Source organism: Apteryx mantelli, chromosome 1 (genome assembly GCF_036417845.1).
Source record: "Apteryx mantelli isolate bAptMan1 chromosome 1, bAptMan1.hap1, whole genome shotgun sequence".
In the NCBI taxonomy this organism is placed as follows: Eukaryota; Metazoa; Chordata; class Aves; order Apterygiformes; family Apterygidae; genus Apteryx; species Apteryx mantelli.
In genome coordinates, this window is record NC_089978.1 from 65600439 (window position 1) to 65623528 (window position 23090).

The following is a 23090-nucleotide window of genomic DNA, read 5'->3' on the forward strand; positions in this document are numbered from 1 at the left end:
ATGTATTTGGAATTGCTGACTGATATTAAATCATCTACACAGTAACTGATAAATGAAGATATGAGTAAACTTGTTGGTAAATACAAGCGGCAAACATGTTCTATAAATGTATACTGAAGTCTGATTAAGCCGTTGGTTAACCTTTTACAAATGCAGAAAACAAAATCATTTATGTATTCTTTACTGATGAATGAAGTAGCAGAAGGTTTTAGCCTTTTTTTTTTTTATGCAGGTGTAGATCTGAATTCATTGCGCCAAATGAAGATACAGAGACCTATGACAATGCTTACAGATGTCCGACAACTCATATCAAGTGGAGGAAATGTGAATCAAAAGAATGATGAAGGAGTTACGCTGGTGAGAGGGAATATGTAATAATCAGAGTTTCAGCCCTGTGAATATGCATGTGTTTCAGCTGTTTACCTGTAAGCATATTTGCAAGTGTGGATGCAAGACAATCCACCAAGCAAGAAGGGTCTGCTGGTGTGAAGAGAAATGTAAGAATTCAAGATTTTGGTCCTCATCAGGCCTTTTGAAAATAGCTATATGTCAATATCCTGTCCTGATTTTTAAAAGTCTGGTGCAGCATCTGTGTTATAATGACAACTTTTTTACTCTTAGCTCTAATTTTATTTTAAAAAAGTACACTGAATATGCACCTCAAAAATTAATAGCAAGAAGAAGTATTGTGCAGTGTAGTTTAAAACTAGAGCAGATGTTTATGATCCCTGATATTCTGTTTAACAGATGTCCTAAAACTTCATTGAGTGGTTCTTATTTTAAGCTTGTGTCTTCTGGCTGAGCTAGGAGGTATCCCATGTTGATTAAATGTAACGAAGCATCCAACATATCTGTGGATAAAATATTCCCTCTTCAAAATTTGCATATTATTTCTAGTCACTGGATCTCGTACTTTTTTATGCTTTTTCTTTTCTCTTTTTTCAGGATTGCTATTTTTTCAGCTGTTGAATCATCTTAAAATTAATTATTTTTTCCTTAAATTGCATGTATCTGTGAAATGTTCTCTCTGCATAAAAAAATCTTCACTAATGTTATAAATCAGTAAATGGTCATCAGTAGCATCCAGATGTTGAATCCTTTTTTTTTGTTCTTTTGCTTTTTTTTCTGAAAATACAAAACTAAAATAATTAAAAAGGCAAGTGTTACTGAACCATTGCATTTATGCTTAATTACATCCAATGATACTGAATTAATGCACCAAACCACATTTTTAAAACCTGTGGAACAGTTAAACTATCAAACTGAAAAAGCAAGCAACCTCATATCTGGGTTTATTGAATCCAGACACTAGTTGTGTCTGCACTGAAAGTTAGGACTTTTGGGGTGGTGGCCAAACTGTAGTGAAAAACAGGAGCAAGAAGTGGAAGGAAAAGCAATAAGGCAACTTTAGTTTATTTCATTAAAGCATTGATTTAATTTCAAGTTTCCTGGTATATTTAAGCTAAGCTGCTAACTCAACAGTAAAATGCAAGTTGTTTGCATTCTACTTTGCTCTTACTGCTATTTTAGTCTGAATTGGCTTAGTTAAACTGAGTTAAGAACTTACATAGTTATCACTGTATAAAACTTCTTTGGTATTTAGCTGGAATAGTTGAAATACGTGACTGAAATGTGTATAACTACTGCATATATCAGGAAAAATCATTTTGGATAGCTTACTTTTTTTTGTTTGCTTGGTGGAATGTGGACAAAGGGGATGTTTTTGTGTGAACGGGTTAGTGTTGAACTTTGATTTCTGAACTTCTTTCACAGTCTTGCAACAAGTAGCTACAGAGTGGATCATTTTGCTTTTGTTGGAGATTTCTATTATGTGAAACTTTTGTCTTACAAACTGGTGGGAAATCCAGAGTTTGTTAGGCTGCTCTGTCTCTATTCATCTGTGTGGAGTCAGCCAGTCTGCAATAGCTGTGTGTGTATCAAAGGGTTCTAGGAATACGTTTTTGTTGCTCTAAATCTATCTGTACAGAGACAACAACAAAAATACTAGTTTTAAGTAGCAAATGATTTTTTTTTCTCCTGCTAGAGTCTAAGTTGATACAGTTTATGGCTGGAATATTGTTATATGTGAAACTCTACCAAAAACTAAAAGTCTGTTGCTATAATCCTATTGGTTGAAATTCAGCAAGTGTTTTTCCCTAAATAATATTGTTGTTTCGTGTGTTTTCACTCTTTACTGAGTGTAGTCAATTGAATATATTTTATATTCCCTGAATATTCTTCATTTCTGAAGGTGGATTGTAAGCCTTATTAAGAACTTTGACACAAGTAGATTATTTTATAACAATTAGGTGTACCGAGGAGATAAACTTGTCAACACAAGCTGCATCCAACCCATTGTGAATTTGTCAGAGCAACCTGACACAGAGGTCTCCTCAGAGCAATCTAACTGTTTTTTAAATAATAAGTTCACACTGCTAAGCAGCAGATTAAATACTGCAAAGCTGGAAAAGGTGCTGCAAGTCCCAAACAGGGGAGCAGTAAATTAGGAAATAATGTTTAGTCCAGCTTATTTCTTAGCTGGATGTTCTATAGTGTTTTGGTATATATCTCTGTATAACCTGCACCAGCAGTACAAACATAAAGTACTTTCTTTGTGGTGGCAAACTCTGAGGAGAGTGGCACTGAAGCCTGCTTCTTCCTTCTCAGATATTTTTTCTCTGTAGGTCACAATCTCCTCTTCATGAAAGTTACATTATCTGAGTCCATGTGTAAATTAGGATGAATAAGATCAAAAATTGATGCCCATAAATAAATATGCACGTTGTCCTATATACATAGTATATACACATATGTACAGATAAACAATGGTACATGGCAAAATATTTTTATGAGAAATTTCCTAGTGAAAAATTTTTCTAGAAGAGATAAAATAAGTCATAAAATGTCTTTTGTCCTGTGAACTTTTAAACTTCTTTAAAATAGCAGTTATTAAATTGATGTTTCAATAGAAAATGTAATTTCTTTCCTAAAAACAAAAAGCTGGAGCTAAATCAAATTAAGAGAATTTTTTTTTTTTGTTTGTACACTTGAAATGAGAACATTTATAGTGTACAGAATTGGTGTTCTACCCCCTCCCCCCGCCACTCTTTTCCCTCCCTGCACACATTTCTGATTATGTTTTTATTAAAGAATTGCTTCTCAGGGGGAAAACCTTCTAGAGTAAAATTTTTTGTGAGCTGTGTATTTCATCCCTCTGCATCAAGAATGTTCAAAAGGGAAGCTGTGCATGCTTTGCAGATGCAGCTCAACCAGAAATAGCTGGCAAATACTACCTAGGACTCATTTTTTGGAGTCTTCTATTCTTATAGTTACTCTGGGACTACTCAAATCTAGCAACAGGTTTATTGCAAGACTTTTTTTTGCCATTAGCCATCCATTCCAGTTTTCAAAAAAACTGTTACTCTGTTTCTTCAGGTAGTGTTGCTTCGAAGAAAAAAAATATGTGGTTATCTGTTGAATATCTCCTACCTGAGTCAGAGGGCATACATTGCAATTTCTCGCCCTGTAACCTCAGTCCTCCATTCCTGCAAACTTACTGAGGCCTCTTCTTACTGACCTTGTGAGAGCTGATTCCTCGTAACTGTGGAAGAGCAATTATATTGTGCTGATTTCCAAATGCAGATTTTGTCCCCTTTGCTCCCAGAAGCAGAGGGAATATTTGGAATCATAGCAGAGATCCATGAGAAAATAAATACCCCCAAGCTGTCAGCTGAATGATTCAGGACATATGAAGTATGTGACTCAACACACTTATTCACAGTAAATGTGAAACAGTTTCCACCGAGAACCACTAGTGACAGATTTTCCCCGATGTACGATTTTTAATTTCATTTTCCTCTTTTACTGATTTACTAGAGTAAATAAAGAATTTGAATTGCCCTATAATGCATGTCTTTCTATATGATTGGTTTGTGTGTTTCTCTTCACAGTCCTCTTTGGTTTTATATTTATATTGGTTTTATATTTATATTACATATTTGTTGTTTTTTATATATATATATATATAGCTATTATATTTAAATTATTTCAATCCTATTCTGTAGATACCATCTATAGTGTATTTAATTGCTGATATGAATGCCAAACACATGTAGAGCCTTGTTTATCAACATATCACAGGTTAATGTCCAGTTTCTCAAATCAGCCATTAACAAACTATTAAATAAAAAACTGTTAATACCAGAAAATATTTCTGAGCTTCACCTTTTCCCTTCTCACCACTGTAGTCCTCACTACCTGATCTCTCATACTGTCCTTGCTACTCAGGATGACAAGCCACGGGCAAACAGAGCTAACTTTAAAGTTGCCCCTACTTTAGCAGGAGGTTGGACAAGGTGACCTCCCAAGGTTCCTTCAGACCTAAGTTTCTATCATTCTGTTAATGCACTTTCCTCTCTCTCTGCCCTGCTTTAATTCTGAAATGAAGTTTACTAATCTAGAGAACCAACTCAAATTATTAAAGCAATAGCACTCAAAATAATTAAGCAATATCTAGTGAAGCAGGGTAAATAGGAGAAATAAAATCACTCTGTTTGAAAATTGGGAAGGTATTTTCTGTGACTGATTTTGCACTACAAACCCAATGTGCTTAGTCTGATTATGTGTTAATGAATTCAGTTTAGAGTAAAACAGTGTCAGTTTACATCTGAAGTATTTGAACTGTCACAAAAGAAGTCAGATCTAGGCCAAGCTCTGCTGAAACATATGAGTCTACTTGAGCTCATGAAATTTGTGAAAATGTTTAAAAGGATATTCTTGAAATTGTGGGAAAAATATCTGGTGGGACTGGAAAAGTAGATACCAATAATCTGGCATTCTTATTTTTTGGCAGGTTTGCTTTATGAATGCTAAAAAGGATTTTGCAGTGGTTTCCTAGAATGTTGTTTTCAACGCGTAGATTTTGCATTTGTCATTGCTGAGATTTATACGGCTCGGTCTGTGGGACAGCCAATATGTGCTATAATCCCTTACAGGTTTTTAAGAGATGTAAACTATTAAGCTACTTTCATATTGCAGCTTCACGTGGCCTGTGCAAACGGATACAAGAATGTGGCATCTCTGATTCTGGATCATGGGGCTGATCTCAACGTAGTGGATAATCAGTATTGGACACCTCTGCATTTAGCTGCAAAGTATGGGCAGGTAAAGCATGATTTATTTTTTCTTCCTTCTCTTTTCTGTGATAGTATTTTCTAGCAATAGTAAAGATGTTCAAGTCAGGGAGACTTTAATATGAAAAAATTAAACATTTTGCACTATAAGTGGTATATGAAATAACAGATAACACTTGAGAATAAACATCATAAAGCTATCAACCTGGTACAGCTTGTTAAGATCAATATACCGTCAATAACAGTTTCTCTTCAGCAAAAATTCAGTTACACCAAAATTTGAAAGAAAGCCAAAACAAACATGTTTGCCATATGTTTTTTTATATTCTGATGTCAAAGGCTTAGTTTTAGCTAGCAGATTTGCTGTGTACATTTTTGTGAAGGAATGCCCGGGATCCACTTAACAGTGTTGTTGCACTGAAAGCTTTCTGGACACTGAGTTGTGGAAGGGTATGCTGGGCCAGGATTTTGGGGCCATGCCTAAATGTGGCTTGTGCCTCTTGACATCCCACTATTTCGTGTTTGCTTCACCCTCACTCTCCCAGAACACCCCACATGCCTTTGTTATGTCTGACCGTTTCAGGAGAGCTCCCTGTCCACTAGTCCCACTCACGCACCTCACACCCCTACCCACTGCTTGCAAACCGCCACTTACCCACAGCCACCTTCCTAAAACCCCTCTGATGCGTCCCAGCTCAGCCCCCCACCTTCCTGCCCTTGCTTCTGCCAGGGCTCCACTGCAGCCCACAGAAAACTTGCCCCTTCCCACCTCTGTCCTCCACCGCGAGGCACTGGGACCTGCTCTGGTCCAAGGACACGGTGCGGAGCATCACTGCCTTGCTCTCAGCTTTCTGGTTTCTTCTGCTCAGACTCCTGCTGATGGCAGGGATATCCTTCGCGACGTGTGGATGAAGGTGTACAGAGTCAGTCGGAAAATGCTGTGAATTGTAGCTGTCAGGCCAGTCCCCTGTATTTTGTCATTTTGCAATGTCTATTTCTATCACTTTGCCTTAGAGAAAGTGATGCTTTTAAACATAACTCAAAATGGCAAAATGTTGTTGATCCTTCATATGATTCTGTTTGGTTTCCTTTTTTTAATTTTCAGTAAATATAAATAAAAATACTCGTGGATTTTTGCTGAGAGTATGAACTCCATTGTTAGATAAGTCTTAATTCCATTTCTGATCTCAGTGGAGATCATGTCATTAATTTAGCTGAATCTCTTTCCAGGAATTGAGGAGAATTAGGATTTTTAATCATGTCTGTTTCTGGTATCTGGTTTCTGGAATATGCAACTAAGTGTGTATATTTTATTTATTTATTTATTTATTTATTTGAGTCTTTCATTGTAAGTGGTTTAAGGAATACATTCTAAGCACTCAAAAAGGTTCAGTGAAAAGCAAAAGAGAGGTGTATATAAGTAGACTGATGTAATTCAAGTACTTACTCCATGTATGTTATATTTCAACTGTCAAACTGTTCACCTTAGGAAAATTGAAAAGTCTTACTTTGAAAGGACTAAGGAAGAACTTTTCTTTGGTTATATGTGTGTGACATATATATGTATTTGCAGCACCAACTCTGGATGACTTGAAATACTTTTTTTTTTTTTTTGTCATGAAGTCAGGTATTTTTCTATTTCAAACAAACCTGTAGATGTGAAAGTTTGTGATTGCAAGTGGCTAATGGAAAAAAAAATCTTCCCTTTTGAAGTGTTGTAAGAGCTCAGCCTGCTGTTTTATGAGATGATCCTGTTAGATGGCTTTTTTGTTGAACTGTTTCCCTTCATGTCCCAGATGATGATGGCAGTGATTGTGGTTATCATTCTATCCCCAGAGTTTAAAGTGAGAAACCAGGGACTAATTGTGCTAGGCACTGTACAAGCACTACTTATATTTGCGTAAGAAGACAAATGAATTAACACATGCTTTTCCTCACTAATAATAACAAAATACACAGCAAATGTCTTCCTTGTGTATTGTTAATGAATAATACAAACTTGGAGCTATCTTATTAACATTATAGATAATTTGCCATCCTTATTTAGAAGATAGTTATGGCTTGCATATGGATTCTATTTATAAGAAAAAGTAAATCATATTTAAAATTGCTTTATCAAGAGGGATTCATTAGATGTGAGGGAAAATATTCCATCCAGTAGCTAAGCCATCAGAGTATTTTTAAGATTTCCATTCTTACGATAATAATTTTGAAACATCTTTTAGCCTCAATATGGATTCATATGCATATCATATTTACAGCTCCATTTTGAGTAATTAATTATAGACAAATATGAGCATCAGTACAATTTTGGAAAAAAATTACATGGCAGGAGTAACCTTAGTCAAGATATAACTTGGGATAGTCTGTTTTAAATAAAAATATATTTACAAGGAATTGTTTATTTTTAACAAAAAGATATTAATTTGTTTCCTGAGGAAGTTATTACTATAAATTCCGCACTTACAGTTTCATACAATTCACAATTGTAAGGCCCTTACAATTTCACATTTTCTTGTAATAGAAATTTGTGGTTGCTTTTGTTTAAAAATCTCACTTGAATAACTCACTAGAGTGATAAATCTGAATCTTCTAGCAGAAAATTATAAATCTATTTGGTTTTAGTTTGATGCACTGCTGTTTGTATTTACAGTGAGAAAGGCAACTGTTTTAAGGTGTGATAAACTAACTCCCTTGCAACCTCATATCTAAATGAATGAGACAGATCCATTTAGATTTAAGGAGAGAAGCAGATGCCTTTTAAAATGTGAATATATAGACAGAAACTATGCCGTGAATCTTTAACTGTCTTTCTGGTTCACAATTTTATGTATTTTTAATTCCATATTTTTTTAAAGTTCATGTATAATGCATTCTTCCACCTTCATTACACTGAACAAGCATACTACCCTGAAAGTTCTTTTCTGTTGAATTGATTTCTTTCCTTCCAGGAATGTATTTAAACAGAAGAATAGTGGTTCTTGTCTATTAGCTTGTCTAATAAGTAATGATCCTTTAATGATTAGTTCTAGATGTTTAAAGAGAAAAACAAAAACTTTCTGTAACATTGGTGCTTAGTAGTTCACTAGCACTGCTGCTGAAAGATCTGCAGCCAACCCCCACCCAAAATATTATTAGTAATATTATTATTCCATGAGTCGTAATGACTGACAGTTCTCATTCTGTTCATGGAGTGCCTGCAAAATTCTTAGTCATTCAAAGATATAGTTCCATATATATTTTCAGCCAAAGTGAGGCGTGTATAGACCAAAGGATGGGTAGATTGCCCATTGGATGGTGTGTTTCTCCCCACTGATCATGTATGGGGCATGGAGTAGGTGTTTTACTCTCAGACAGCTTAAAGTTGCACAGAATGAATCCTACAGAGGAAGTACAGAAAGAGTTAAAGATTTGGAGGAATATCAATCTTATCGAAAGCAAAACAATAATGTTTGTTGCATTTTTTTCAAAGAAGGAATAACCTAAGCTTTAAGTGCCAATACTATATTATATTATTATTATATTATATTATCTGATGTGAAAAAGTAGCTATTTTAATATACTTTTTAAAAGCAGTTTTAAACATACTCTAGTCACTGATAGATACACTATCTAAAATTTGCTTAAAATTTGTCCAAATATTAAAAAAGAACATAAATGAATGATGTATGAATTGTTTTATGAGGACCAGAGTGTGTAGATCCAGTGTAGAACATCTTTCTTCCTTGTATAGGAGTACAGTATATTATTACTGAGTTTGAGGGATATGTGCAGGATATGGCTATTGAGTACAAGATAAGGCTACTGAAGCTGCTGACTGAAGGTCACTCTCCCTTTGTAAATTGAGGCTCTGCTTTGCAGGAACAGATTAGGTTACAATGAGTGCAGCAGAGTAGTTACTGAAATACTACCAGCTGCAAACATTAAAAAACGATGGTAGTAGCATTAAAAAATAGGCATATTTTTAAGTGATGTTCTTCTGAGTTTTTAGGACTGTTGTTGTCATTTCACCCCCCTGTAACTATGAAGGCTAAAAACCTATTTTTGATGCAAGTTGAGATTCTCACATTACACCAAAAATAGATATTATTCAGGTATTAAGGTCAGAGATTGCTCAATACTTTAATAAAATGATGGGATATAATAACCTCTTCAACACACATGCAAACCTGTATCAGTTAGACACAAAAACCTCTTCAGAATAAGGTTATGAAGGCAGCAAAGTCGAACGTCAGGAAGTTAGAATATGTCAGGGTTGGCTACATAAATTTAACTGAGCCTTTTGGACATATCCACGCTAATGTTGTCATTGACAGCAGTTTTGGCTCTCTGTCTCATTCACAACAGGATGGGGAGTGCTGATGCATGTGTGACCATGATGCAGCACACACACTCACTGGGGCACCACTGCTTCCATGCTATCACTGACACCAACTATAGAAGAGCAACTTGTATTTCTTAGGCTGAACCCCTAATCTGAATTTTGGGATCAGTGCAGCAATCCTTTTCTGAAGAGCTATTAATCTGGCAGGGGGAGTGCTGCCCCTGCCAGACACCTTCCAGGCTGCTGTGATCAGGAGAGCACATGCTTGCCTGCCCCGCAGTGGGAATAGGCTGCATCTCTGACATTTTCCTTGGGTACTTTGGCACAATTCCCAGGCACAAGCTGTTTCTTTGTGGTTTATTACAGAAATGTCACCTTTCAAACCAGCTATTGGAGGCGTGCAGGTCAGAGCTGACTCCCCAGTAGCTTAAACACTACCTCTCCCGAAATTTCATTCTTGGGGCATGCTGGCCATGTCTAAACTGTTAAATCGCTAAATAAAAGAAGGCCAGGGATTAAGCTAGATGACAGAGTCAGGCTCAGATCCACATTGTTTAGACCTACCTCCCTCTATAGGAGATTAAGCTCGCTCTTAGAGAGCTGCTTGGAGTGATCCAAAGCAGAGTCAGGGAAGGAGCTAACAATTAAGCAGTGTGGTTAACAAGGGCTACTTAAGCTTGTTCCGTGGTGCTCTCTTATTTAACAAGATAGACTTAGCCTGTGGCTATTGAGGCTTTAACAATTTCATGATGTCAAATACAGATAAGAAAATCGCTGAACTGCTGTCTGTATTTCTCCAAGAATAACAATTGCGCAAGCAAGGGTGTCCCGTTAAGCAAAACTAAATTTATTGTAATTTAGTGAGCTCACATGTGCAGTTCCTCATTGTTAGCACATTATATACATCCTGCATCATTTTCAAAATGTGTGAATAAAATTGCCATCCTGTAAGAATGTTATCCCATAATACAATTGCTTGGCTTGTTTGGTTGGACTGAATAATATGTGTCTAGCTAGCTAGTTCCTCCAAATACAGCATTTCTTTCAGACCATGGGAGGGACTCTGTGTCTGAGAGAACACACCTAGGTATTGCATTGTCTAATGTGCTCCTCGTTATCCAGTCACACTAGTCATTTAGACCCAATCATGAACTGTAGCTTCATTTTCTTTTCTCTAAGTGCATTCTGATGTCTAGACTGAAAATTCAGAATCATTAGAATATGCTTCAACTTAAAAGAGATACCTGAACTCAATGTAAGAAGTCATACTTAATCTCATTCAAGTTTGGCCATTGTCATAGCAGCTCCTTTGAATTCAGTTTCTGGACTTAAGCAAACACATTCCACAAATGTTTTCTATGAGAAGAGCCTAAAGAAGGGTATACTTGTTCAGTATTTCAAAAGGAATAGAGTAGAGTCACTCAGGGGATACATATTTTCCCTGTCAAGCAGTTGGAATCTTTCATTTATGGTCAGAAAATCCTCCAGAGAATGTTTTATCCAGATATATCTCACCCTCTTTTCTTTAGTCTTTTTGTTCTTCTTTGGCCTGCGTGATGATACTCAGGTAGAACAGCAGCATTTCCCTTCAGATCAAATTACACTCATTTCCCTCAAGCAGAGGGAGCACTTTGGGATTTCTGCCTGTGATATCTTTCTTTCACTCTCAATATATTCAGGAGATTTCTATAAATCTTTCAAATGCTAATTGTGGATACAGAATACTAAAGCAAGAAAAGCTAGATTCACACAATACCAAATGATAAGAAAATACATTTACGAGCCTGAGCTTCATAAACAGACTAGGGGCAACCTCAGTTCACAAAAACATAAAATTTTCAATGTTTATATATATGTTGTTAAAACTGAGATGCGCATGGACTGCATTATATATTCTGCTCGATCATTGCAGTGTCTCATTGATCAATATAAATTTAATTTTCCTTGAAATGCCAACTATAGTAACTTTCTGTCACATATATATGTGTGTTTATATAAAAATACCAGAGATATATGTGAAAAAGAAAGCTAATAAGACAGTACAGGCACAAACTTTGGGAAGTGCCAGATTTAAGATTTTTCTGTGTGGTATTGATATAGAACTTGTATGCACATGACTCACAAGCATCTTTAATCGTCCTCATCATCATCATCTTATATTTTTCCTGCCTTATTTTATTTTTCTCTAATTTCCTGGGGGGATTGAAAAGTAGAAATTTAGGTTATCAGTCTTACAGCTACCTGGCTCAACTGCTGAAGAAAAACTTTTAACTGACCTTAGTCACTTCTTTAGGCAGTTGAAAACATGTAACGTTGTCCTTCTTTATGTGAACTATTCCGGAGACAGAGAAGGTATATATGTAGGCAATATATGTTAAACAAACTCACTAACAGAAAGGTAGTGGTGATGCTTGGGGACTGTTCCAAGCTCTGTATATAAACAGACACAGGCTTTTCAGTTCATTCCTCCCACATGTAACCTTACTTGTTCCATTTTCTTCAATCTGTTCCATTCTTGTCTTTATTGTAGTCCCATTTTAACATTACTGTCCTATTTATTTACCTGGCTTCATATCCCTTCCTTAGGCTTCTTATCCCAATCCTAATTTCTTGCACAGCCAGCTTCTGTCCCTCCTCCTCTCCCTGGTTCTCATCTCAGCTTTCTCACTCCTCTACTTTGGCTTCATGCCAACCTCCCTGCCCTTCTGTTACACTTATCCCTTTTTCCCACTTACTCAAAATCCTGTCCTCCCTTGTTAAATCTCAGTGGGTTGTTTTCCTCACCATGTCACTCTCCTCTTTCATTTTCTTTGTCTGTCTAGTCTGCCCCTACCTATGTCCTGGCTCCTTGCCAAATCTCTCTTCTTCTGCCCTTACACTTCACTTCTTTCATGTTGTTAGTTCCAAATCCCAGCATTTTATCCATGCTCTGTTCTATTTTCCCCCTCTACTCTTTCTTCCCTGCTGCTAGTCTCATTCCCCTGACCTCCTTTTTCTAATCTGTTCCACTTTGCTGACCGCAGGTCGTTAAGATCTTCTCTCCTCCACACTCAGATAGGAAAAATACCTTCGTTTTCTCTTCCATATTAAGAAGGGAGCTCTGTAACAAGTTTCAGACATCGTTTCCTGTGTCTGGGGCAGTATTATGGATCAGACCTGCAATTGCAGAGAAAATGCTGCTTAGCCTCTAAATGATACTGCTCTTGTTTGGGGTTTACGCACAGGGCTTTGGCCTCAAGGGAGATTCAGTCTTCTAAGCCATATGCTCTATTTAATGGAAAACAAGGATGGGATCTTCAAAACTCAAAGCAGAGCAACTCTAATTGTCCAATAGTTACCTTACTCCCAAATGGTAGGAATTAGAAGGTCCCAGTCTTGGGTTTTGGTTTTGTTTGGTTTTCTCCCCAATAGCTTAAGTGAATACAAGTCCCTAACCTGCACTTTTCCTCTTCATATCCTTGATGTTTAGTGAAGTGCCTACTCTCACCACAGTCCATTAGTTCAACACATCTCTCCAGTGTTATTCTAAGTAACTTTTTACTTAATGACTTATCTGATCTTATTTATTCTATCTGCTGAATATATGGCTAGCCTGAAGTTACAGCATTTTCACCACAGAACTAATAATAATAATCATCGTCATCATCTAGACTACTTCCCTGATCTCATTTTTTTTGGTTTTGTTGCAAATTTTTGAGACATCCAAGTTCTTGCTGACTAATAGACACTGATACTGGTTAGACTAATATTTAGGCCAACAGTAATTATGCTAACAAAGGTGGGCTCTTTGATTTATCTGTTATCTTAAAGCTCTCTTATAAGCATGTGATGGGTATGATTTTTTCAGAGGTTTGAAACTTGGCTAAATTTTGGCAGTTTTCCGAAGTGACAACAAAAGAATGTTCTCAACCCACATAATTCATCTTCTGTCTAATATGAAGACTTCAAATCATGCGAACGTTGGAGCTTATAGTAAAAGAGCTCCCAAGGGTTAAGCAATATATTTTCCCATATTTTCATTTTTGGTTGATTTATCTTTCTGTCTAATTTTTTAAGAAATGAAACATAAGCACATACATGCAGCAATCCTAGAAAAGTGGATAGCAAAAATCACACAGGGAGGTAAACAACCAGTTTTCAAACCCAGTGAAGTAAAGTTTAGCAAAGTTATGAGCAACTGAAAACATGTTCTTATGAATGCAGATGTAAGCTATCTTAGTGATGAAGCTTCTAGACTGCTGACAATTTTGGTGTAACCAGTGTTTTTTCATGTGTTCTGCCTATTGTTTACTTGTGAATAAACACCTTAAAGATTAAACACCTTAAAGATTAAAATAATACTTGGGAATTTCACTATGTCACACAATATCATGAGGTTTGTGTTGCGAAGTAATACTAATTTCAATCTAAGGCTGTCAATCCACTTGTGTACTATTATATATCTTTGTTTCACTGTCGATGAGAACATGGGACCACATCCAGAGAAAGTGGAGTGGAACCTGAACAGTGGCAGCAGACGGGATACTGATGCAGGAGCTGAGTAGGGAGTTTTTACTCAAGAAGAACTGAGGTATGGATGTCAGGAAGGAAAAGAAAAAGGGACTTGACTCAAAAAAGGGGTAATGGCACCAAGAAAAGGATAGAAGAAAACAGGTTAGGGAGATAGGTGGAAGTACATGTAGATAGCTGGAAGATTCAGATATAGGGAATAGAAAGAGAGGGCCTGGGGAATCAAAAATGGGGTGGGAGAAATGAACAAAAATTTGAAGTGAACCAGATCACGAAGGGTGGTAGGAAATGTCCGACTTTGAAACAGAAAGAGAGGTATGGAGAGAAATGTTGGATTTGACAGGGAAGAAGAGTGAGGGATAGAAGGAATTTACTGTTGCAGGTGAATGCAAATTAGATGATACATATTCATTGCTATGCACACCAGTCCATTAGCATAAAACCTCCAGGTCTCTAAATTTGCAGCTTTATCAGGTATCTCCCCAGTGGTGGAGAAAAGGAAAAAATGATGTGAGATAGTGGCAGTGAGGCTTGGATAGTAATTCAAGAGTGCAAAGCTCAGCCAGAGCCCGCAGCTCATCCTTTGCAGGTGCTGGCACAGATGTAGCATCCTGTGTATTGCTTCAGAAGAAAATACTAGACCAGAAAGGAGAGGAAGAGAGACACTTTTCAGGAGCATTTTTTCTGCTCTCCAGCTACGTCCCTTGCACTAAAACTAACATGTGGCTTGAGAGCAGCTTGGAGCTGCCTTTGCAGTGTATAGGGGGATTCCCGAGGAATTTTGATTGCTACTGCTCATCCCGTATTTCTTATTCTGCCACTTCAGTCTCTTATCTGTGGCAACAGGCCTCACAGTCTGTCAGCTGGCCAACATTTGTGCACCTAAGCCTGTGTTTTATGAAACTGTGCTTGGCTTTCTTAGCTAAACCTTTGTGTGTGGTGGAACTTACTCCCCTGCCTTCAATTTTGGTAGGGGGAAATTGTATTTGAAGGCTATGTAATGTGCCTCTAGCAGTTAACTTATTTATGCAGCTTTTTTTTTTCCCTATAGCTTTTTAATTTCAGTATTGTACTCCTTGTTTCATTACCTTTGAAGAGCTGTTTAGTTCCAGTCCCCCTCCTTTCAATGTTTTCTTTGTTCATATGTTTATATATGTTTCTAGCTGCTTAGATCATAAGCATTGCTGCCGTTGATGTTGAGTCACACAACATTTCCTTTGAGGAGTAAAGCTTAAGTCTGCAGCAGGAAGGCTGTATTTTTTACCAGTGAGGGCTCTTTACCTCCAGCTGGTGTGCAAAGGCGAAGCAGAATTTGTGTGTGTAGTATCTGTCCTTATCTACATTATCAGAGGGTGTTCGCATGATCCTTCTGTGAATGCACATCTCATGTGTGAGGTATGATATTCGGGTGCAAGGAAATTCATATGCTGGCACAAAGTTTTCTTTTTTACAAAAAAAAAGAAAAGAAAAAGGAAGACGCTTCCTGTATGAAGCCATTTCACAAGCTCAGATCAGTGTTCACTGTATCTGAAATGCTACAGTATAACCAGTCCAAGGAGATAGAAGTTGGCTAATAATTCTATCAAAGCTCCTTCGCACTGGGCTCTTTCCAAGGCTAGTCACTAGCTGAATTTTTCATAAGGGTGACAGAAAAAGCCTTCAATGTGCTTTTCAGAAAATGGTTTCTCTGTTTCCTTCTGCCTCTGACTATATTATGGTTATTGAAAGACTAGTATATGGCTAATCAAACCTTGATTATTCTTGACTGGGTTCTCCCACCAACCTGATCTCCCAATCAGACCAATAACATGCCAAGTTGACTTCCCCGAAAGAACAACTCAGATAAGCATCTTCATAAATTTTGCTTAAACTCAGGAAAATAGTGGTTATAATCACGTACTATTTTGGGAAAAATATGGTTCTGTTGGTTTTATTGTAGCAGTCTGTTTGCACATCTGATCATGTTTTCTGTCTTGTTTAGCTCAACGTTGAGCATTTGCACACACACACACACACACACACACAAAACTTTTTCTTTAATCTGGACAATGTAAAGGTGTGATTAGTATAATCTTTCTTAATAATTTTCATCAAGAATTTCCTGTTTCCATGAATATTCAAATTTTTAAATGTTTACTAACAGATTGATTCAGATGGAGGAGAAATGGTCTCTTTGGAAAAGTTGTAGATGACCTCTGCTATGTTAAAGTATATGTGATGATGTTGGAAAGGAATTTAGGGAAGTTAAATCTGACAGTTAGAACTTTATAACAGTAGAGTACAATCACTGTTGAAATACTGCCCTACTTAATATTTTTTTTTGTCTTCTGTCACTGGCTACTTTTAAATAAAAGGCCTGTGTTACCATAGCAATGAAAGTATTAATGGAAAATAAAATTTTAGAGACTAACATGATTCCAACTGTGCTGTTTTTCTATGGTAAATGATACTGAGTGTCTATTTAACACTTCTTTTATCACATTAGCTTTTTGTATTTTCCTAATTTGGAAAGATAAGCCATGGATTGGCTTGTCTGAAGCAGTGAAAATAGATGAGTGCTTTTCATACCAAGGACTGAGAGAGGACACTTTTCCCTTAGGGTAAAAACTATTATATGTCTATTTCTGCATTCTGCCTCTAGAGATAATTATGTCAACAGTGAAATCATTATTTTAAACTTGACCACCCTAGTGTAACTTTAAAATTGACCCACAGTCAGGGACCACATCCCCCAGCTTTGCAGCCGACAGCCAAGCTGCTTGTGAGATAGCTCCAAAACCACCGTAGTTCAGAGCTCAGCTCTAAAATGCTGCACTGTAAATGGTGGCTGCTCAGAGGCTGCTCTACAGAAAAAAGATGGAAAGCAGATAGCAAAGAACCAGGCTACAAGTCTTGTCCAAGAAGGCGAGGAAGTGCCTGGGCAGGTTGTCCATGCTGAGGAGCCTCATGTGGGCAGGCTGCCAGCAGCAGCCAAGCCAGCTCTCTTCGAGCAGGCTCTAATGGGTCTACAGGACCTACAATGAGGCAATGAAGGCAACAAGAGCCTAAAACCAAAGCCCTTGAGGAAAGGGCATGCATATTAGCTCTCATGGGAAAAACACTACCTTTCAGAGGCTTATTCTTTGTCTTATCAATTTGGTGATTGATTTATGTGCTGAGGGTTTTATATTTGGGGGATGAGAGAGGGAGAGTCTGTTTAGGTAGTTGACTCAATTATACACTGTAGCCATGAGTTTCATTCATTCCTAAAAAGAAAATCTACTAAAGAACCAGAACAATGTTTCAGTGTGGTTTTCACTTGCTACAAGAAATGTTTCATTTTTGATTAGCAATGACATTAAAATGTATCCATGTAAATATCAGGGTTTCTGAAACTTCCCCTAAAACATAAACCGAGTTCCTGTGCTACTATATTAATATCTCTTCTACAGGAACCTGGAGGAAACTTGGAACCAAGCCTCACATAGGCTTTATAGTAGCTTTCCACCTTTATTCTTGTAATAGACATTATCTACTCATCCTGTATAATTCCAGCCTACATATATATCAACAGATTTGTTATCTCGGGCACAAAGAATCTGGGATTTTCTCTGCAATAGCTTCAGAATGGCAGTGACCAAACTGTTTCTCTGCCTTGTAAAGCATCACATCAGAACCGGTTGTGAATGAAGGTTAACAATGTAATTTTGCAGATGTTATGAAGAATTTCTTACTAGTGCGAGACACCACCTGGAAAAAGCACAGAAATAGTAATTTGCAAATGCATTAATGAAGGCCAAGTCACGGACTGATGATGTGTGGTAGGAACTGGAGTCTGAATGCTGAATAAATGGGAATAGATAAGGCAAGGACCGTCTCTGGAAGCCTTTTGAAAATGAGGACAAGCGGTGTATGTTTTGCAAAGAGAAGGAGCCAGTGGACAATGTAAAAGCTAGGACTTTCAGATTAAAGGAGTGAGATAAGGAAATATTCCTTGCAGCAGCATTCTCAATGGTCAGAGGGCAAGACATCCAGGAAGAGAAGTCAGAGAGAGAGAGAAAAATTGTAATTTGGACAGAACACCTAGACTAGGGAGATAGAGCTGTGCTTTGTTTGTACAGAGAAGGTTTGTATTTTGTGAAGGAGAGTACTCAGAGATAAGTACTGAAAAGAGAAGAGTAGGGTCTAAGAGATTTCCTGGAGTCCTCTCAGAAGATACTGAGTTAATAATTAGAAGGCTAGGGGAGAACCATACAAGTGACATTTTGTAAGCATATAGTTTAAATAATTGCCATTACTAGTATTTCTGCCCGTGAGCCATCCCTTATTCATTCCTTCATGTATACTAATTGGCAAAGACAACACTGGAAAATAAGGATTAAAATGTATCTTCTTTGCACATTAACAGTTTTCTGGCATTTTATTCTTAGGGTCCACAATACTTCATTAGATACTACAGTTTCTCTTAAAATAGTCATATCTGCTTTATAAGTAGCTCTTTCTACATTTGAAATGCCTATGGATAGCAGTGATTTGCAGTAATTGTTTTAGAAACATTTCCATTGTTAGGCACAGTTCTGAAGATATGTGACAGCTGAATTTTAACTGGCTTCTAAAACATGTAAACAAATTGAGTTTAAAACTGACACAGACAGACTCCTGTATCCAAGAGCAGGTAACTGAAATTAGCAGTGACCTGAATATCTTAGTCTTGGTGATGTGCATCCAGGATTTCCAGCTTGGATTATTTCTTTGACAGCAGGAAGCATTGACGTTACAGCACGGAAGGGACCTCTTGTGGCATAAATCCAAAACTTTGGTAACCCAAAAAGCTGTCTACTGTTACTAAACTGAAATGGTATTAAAAAACTGCGTTGATGAAACTACCACTGCTTTTCAGAGTTACCATTAACGAGATTATGCAATTGCTGCTGAGTTAGTCTGCACAGTGAATAAGCATGTTCTGTTTTTTTCATAATGAAAAAACACAGAGATATATGTGTTGAGGCTTCTAAGTTGAAAGCAGGGCTAATTGGATTTGGAAATAAAGCTGTCATGGCTTCCTCCCCATTTCCACAGTTTGCTGAATTCTCTGCTGTTACTGCCAGAATGGAAAGCCAGCATTAAAAAGCTGAGGAGCAACAATATTTTCTCATTTTGTGTCACTAGAGCGTGGTTGGGGTTTTTTTTTGGGGGGGGAGGGAGTTCTGTATTTAGATAGTACTTGCTTATCATGGTCTTTCTTAGTAAATTGCCTCCTGTCTGTTGAATTCATATTGAGTTTCAATATTTATTTTTCAATGATTTCCTTCATTCTTAGCTTTTATTTATTTATTTATTTATTTATTTATTTAAACTGTCTTCTTGTTTTCATGCCAGATTGCTATCCAGTCCCTACTGCCTTCCAATCCATGTCTCATTTTTCTTTTACTCTCTTCTTTGCTCTAAAGAATCCTTTCTTTGCTGCACATCTTAGTTTCCTCTGAGCTCTTCCTCACTTTCCCTGTAGGTTACACTTATATTATAAATTCTATTTTCTTCAGTATATTTTGCAAAGTGCAAAAACTTTTTTCCTTTTGTTCAGTTTTCAGCTCACATTTTAAATGTATTTTTTGCTTTTTTTTCATTTTCTTGCTCCTTTCTGACCAAAGAATTTATCAAAGTAGACATTGCTACAGTCTTTGATAGAGAATATCTCTAGAGACTTCAGTGCAGTGATAGAAAAGCTTGCTAAAACAGTTGCATGCAGCATTCTTGCAGGAGTTGAAAAATATGTCACAAAATATGTTACATTTTGTCATTGATGATATTCTGCCTTTTAATTGCTGCCATTACTAGTAGGTTAAATAGGTTTGGTAAACGTAAGATAGATGTCCCAATTTTTACTAGTGACAGAGAACAGATTTCCATCCATGGTGGCTGTGATTCAGACCCCTTTGGCAATGATACTACACATTTGGTGAATTAGTTAGGTGTAAAGAAATGTTTGTGATCTAAGTCTTGACAGGTGATGATGAAGGGCTAGTTTTTTCCATGTTGATATGGATTTGTTTGCATCTGTAAGGGTGGAGGAAGACTTTTGGGGAGTGGAGATATGCTGATGATACAGTAAAATCATGGGACAACTGGATATTACGTGTGTGTAGTAGCTGCAGCAGCTGGAATTTTGGAGATGTCACTTGTGGTTTGTCATACGATTTCAACCAGTGCAGGAAGGACAGAATAAACTGAATGATGGCTGCAATATCCCTGTCCTACTTTTGCCTTTTCAAAAACTTCTATTTTTGTCCGTTTTTAGACAAACCTTGTCAAGCTGCTTTTGATGCACTGGGCAAATCCCAATCTTCTTAACTGCAATAATGAAAAACCTTCAGGTAGGTGGAAATCTGTACACATTTTGCATGCACTAGTTGTTGTGAGACTATCTTCTTTCCTTCTTGTTTGCTTCGTCACACATACACACGCGCGCACACACACACACACACACACGTGTGTGTGTATATGTATATAAATATTTATACACAGTGTATATGATGTAGACAGTTACATACACGTAAGAATATGTGCATATGTTTTTTGTATGGTGTTGAGAACTGCTAGTCATGATTACACAGGATGTCATATCAAATGATGATATTTTCTTAGTTTTACTCCTCATTTATTCTCAGTTATTTTTCTCCCTCATGAGTTCTTCAGTGCCTTTGTAGTAGCTGCATTTACACTTTCTTGGTGACTTTTTTCTGATTTTCCTCTCCCTGTCTCGACTGATGATAGTACATGGCTTCAGGCAGCCGTAAATTGGAATCCCTGTAGCTGTTAAATAAACACAAATTCAGCATGCAGTTTTCAAATTTAATATCCATTGTTTCCCATAGTAGAAGGCACCTTCTTAGTTTGCAGAGTGACAGAGAACTTAAGTACTGACTTTAAAGGAAATAGAATCATGGACTATTTCAGGTTGGAAGAGACTTCAAGAGATCATCTGGTCTAGTCCAGTGATCAAAGCGGAGCTAACATCAGTGATGTTAGATCAGGTGGAGAGAAAAAACGGATGCATATGCAACCTTCTAGGTCTAGGATAAAATGAAGAAGGAACTCAGGAATGTAGAAGATTGAACAGTGTTTCTGTCAGATTAGAAGGAGAAAATCCCTTTGTGTAATAAACTAAAATACGTTATGCTTCAAAATAATGTATCATCTGAAAATATTCTTCTATGAAACTGCACAACACTTAACCTCAGGAAAGTTCTTTGTGATTAGACAGATGCCGATTTGTACTTGGATAAAAGACTGTGGACCAAACTGAGAGTGGTCCACATGTATTTAACACAGTCAAGTTAACTGTATGCAAACACAGCTGATTTTACCACTTCTGTGTGTGCAATATGTATATGTGAATTTTGAGGTTTTGTAAATGATAACTTAATTTCATACGGAATGTACCTTGCCTTTGTTTCCCCCCCCCCAGTAATTTCAACTATTATTTTATGATCAATATGGAAGCAATTCTTTTTGTTTTAACAAAATACTTATCTAGCCAGATGCTTAATCTTAATCTGATCTAAAGATTTGAATTGAAAGGAGCTTTTCTCCGCTATTGTCTTTGGTCTCATATCTTGCTATTCCAATGTCTTAGATATTGCAGCTTCTGAGTTTATTGAGGAAATGCTTCTAAAGGCTGAAATTTTCTGGGAGGAAAAAATGAAAGATCCTTTATCTGTTTCTACTTTATCTCAAGAAGAGCCATATGAAGAGATCATCCACGATCTGCCCACGCTTTCTAATAAACTGTAAGTGTGTCTTGTTAAGAGTGACAAACTGAGGCCAGATTATTGTTTGAGTTCTCTTTGACAGTCAAATATGTCTTCTGTTTGGGAATTTTTCTGAATCCTCTTTTGTGTTTGCATCTCTCATCTCTTTTTGTCAACTTTAATTTTATACATACAGACTATGAATAATATAATACATTGTTACAATTGCCAGTAAAAATAACCAGGGCTGCCTTAGCAGAATTATTACAGGTTAATACTGTAAACCCAATCATCATAAGATAGCTAGGAATAATTTAGTAAAACTACCATTGCTGATGAGGGAAGCAGGGACAAGTCCTAAAAGTAAAAATAATAAAAGCAATAACAGATAAAATGATATGGCTCCAGACTGTTACAGATTTGTAGTTAGATTTGTACTGTGTAAAGTTCAGGTGGAATTAAGTAGAATTCAGCAGCATGAGCTTAAAATTCAGTATTGTATTGATTATAGAGTCAATTTGTATCTTAAATTTTAAATTTTGACCTTTTCCTATATTTTTACAAATCTTAAGAGAAGACTGTCATGGTATGTCAGCAGAGGTGGAAGCTGCGTATGAAGCAGTAATGGTAGTTTTATGGTAGTGCAGGACAGATTGGTTTCTTAAATTCTCATTTCCAGATATTGTGATCTGTGAGAATTTTAAAAGGCTCAAATGATTTCTTCATGCAGTATGCGGTTGCTGTGTAATTGAAGCATGTGTGTAAGCTTGTGAAATATTGTCATTAATTTTTCTATGTCAACCACCAAAGTGTATTTCAGAAGCATATTAAACCAAAAAACTCAGATTATATAGAGAGAGATGGAGAACATATATTTGCTTTTATTTCATAATAGTTTTACTTTATGGTCTACAGAGAGTATTTGGAATACATTAAAATCTGGAAGAAATAAGCAATTGTCGTGAAATGGTCAATTTGTTGAATTCAGAACTCCATAGGATATATTTATATATAGTAACGTTTGCATATTTCATGCATATTTCATGCACCCAGAATATTGTTTCAGCTGGGTGATTGGTAGTCACACTAATGTGCTTACCTGGATTTAGAACATAATTGCTTATGAAATTATTAATTTCTTATGCTTGTTAATTGTTTGTGAAATAAGCAGTCCTCTAGTCTAATCTACTGTTTGAATATCCTGAATCATGCTCTTGAAAATTATGTGGCCCTCAACAGTCTTAAGGCAAGTCAGAAGTTTGAATTTTGAGGTGTAAAAATAAGGCTTTATATTCTCAAACATAAAGAAAAACTATTATTGGTAAACATTTTAGTATCAGAAGTAGAATCTCTTGTGACATTATAATGATACCTATCAAATGAGTTCTTCTTAAA

General features: G+C 36.7%; 1 protein-coding gene across 1 annotated transcript in view; it reads left to right on the plus strand.

Annotated features, from left to right (window-relative positions):
- Nucleotides 1-23090, plus strand: part of MYO16 (myosin XVI) — a 396474-nt gene that overhangs the window by 174733 nt on the left and 198651 nt on the right. Inside the window, exons 6-9 of the mRNA XM_067293848.1 lie at nt 233-357; nt 5038-5163; nt 20243-20318; nt 21581-21734. Of these exons, the coding sequence (XP_067149949.1) occupies nt 233-357; nt 5038-5163; nt 20243-20318; nt 21581-21734 (481 nt within the window). The remainder of the gene's footprint in view (nt 1-232; nt 358-5037; nt 5164-20242; nt 20319-21580; nt 21735-23090) is intronic.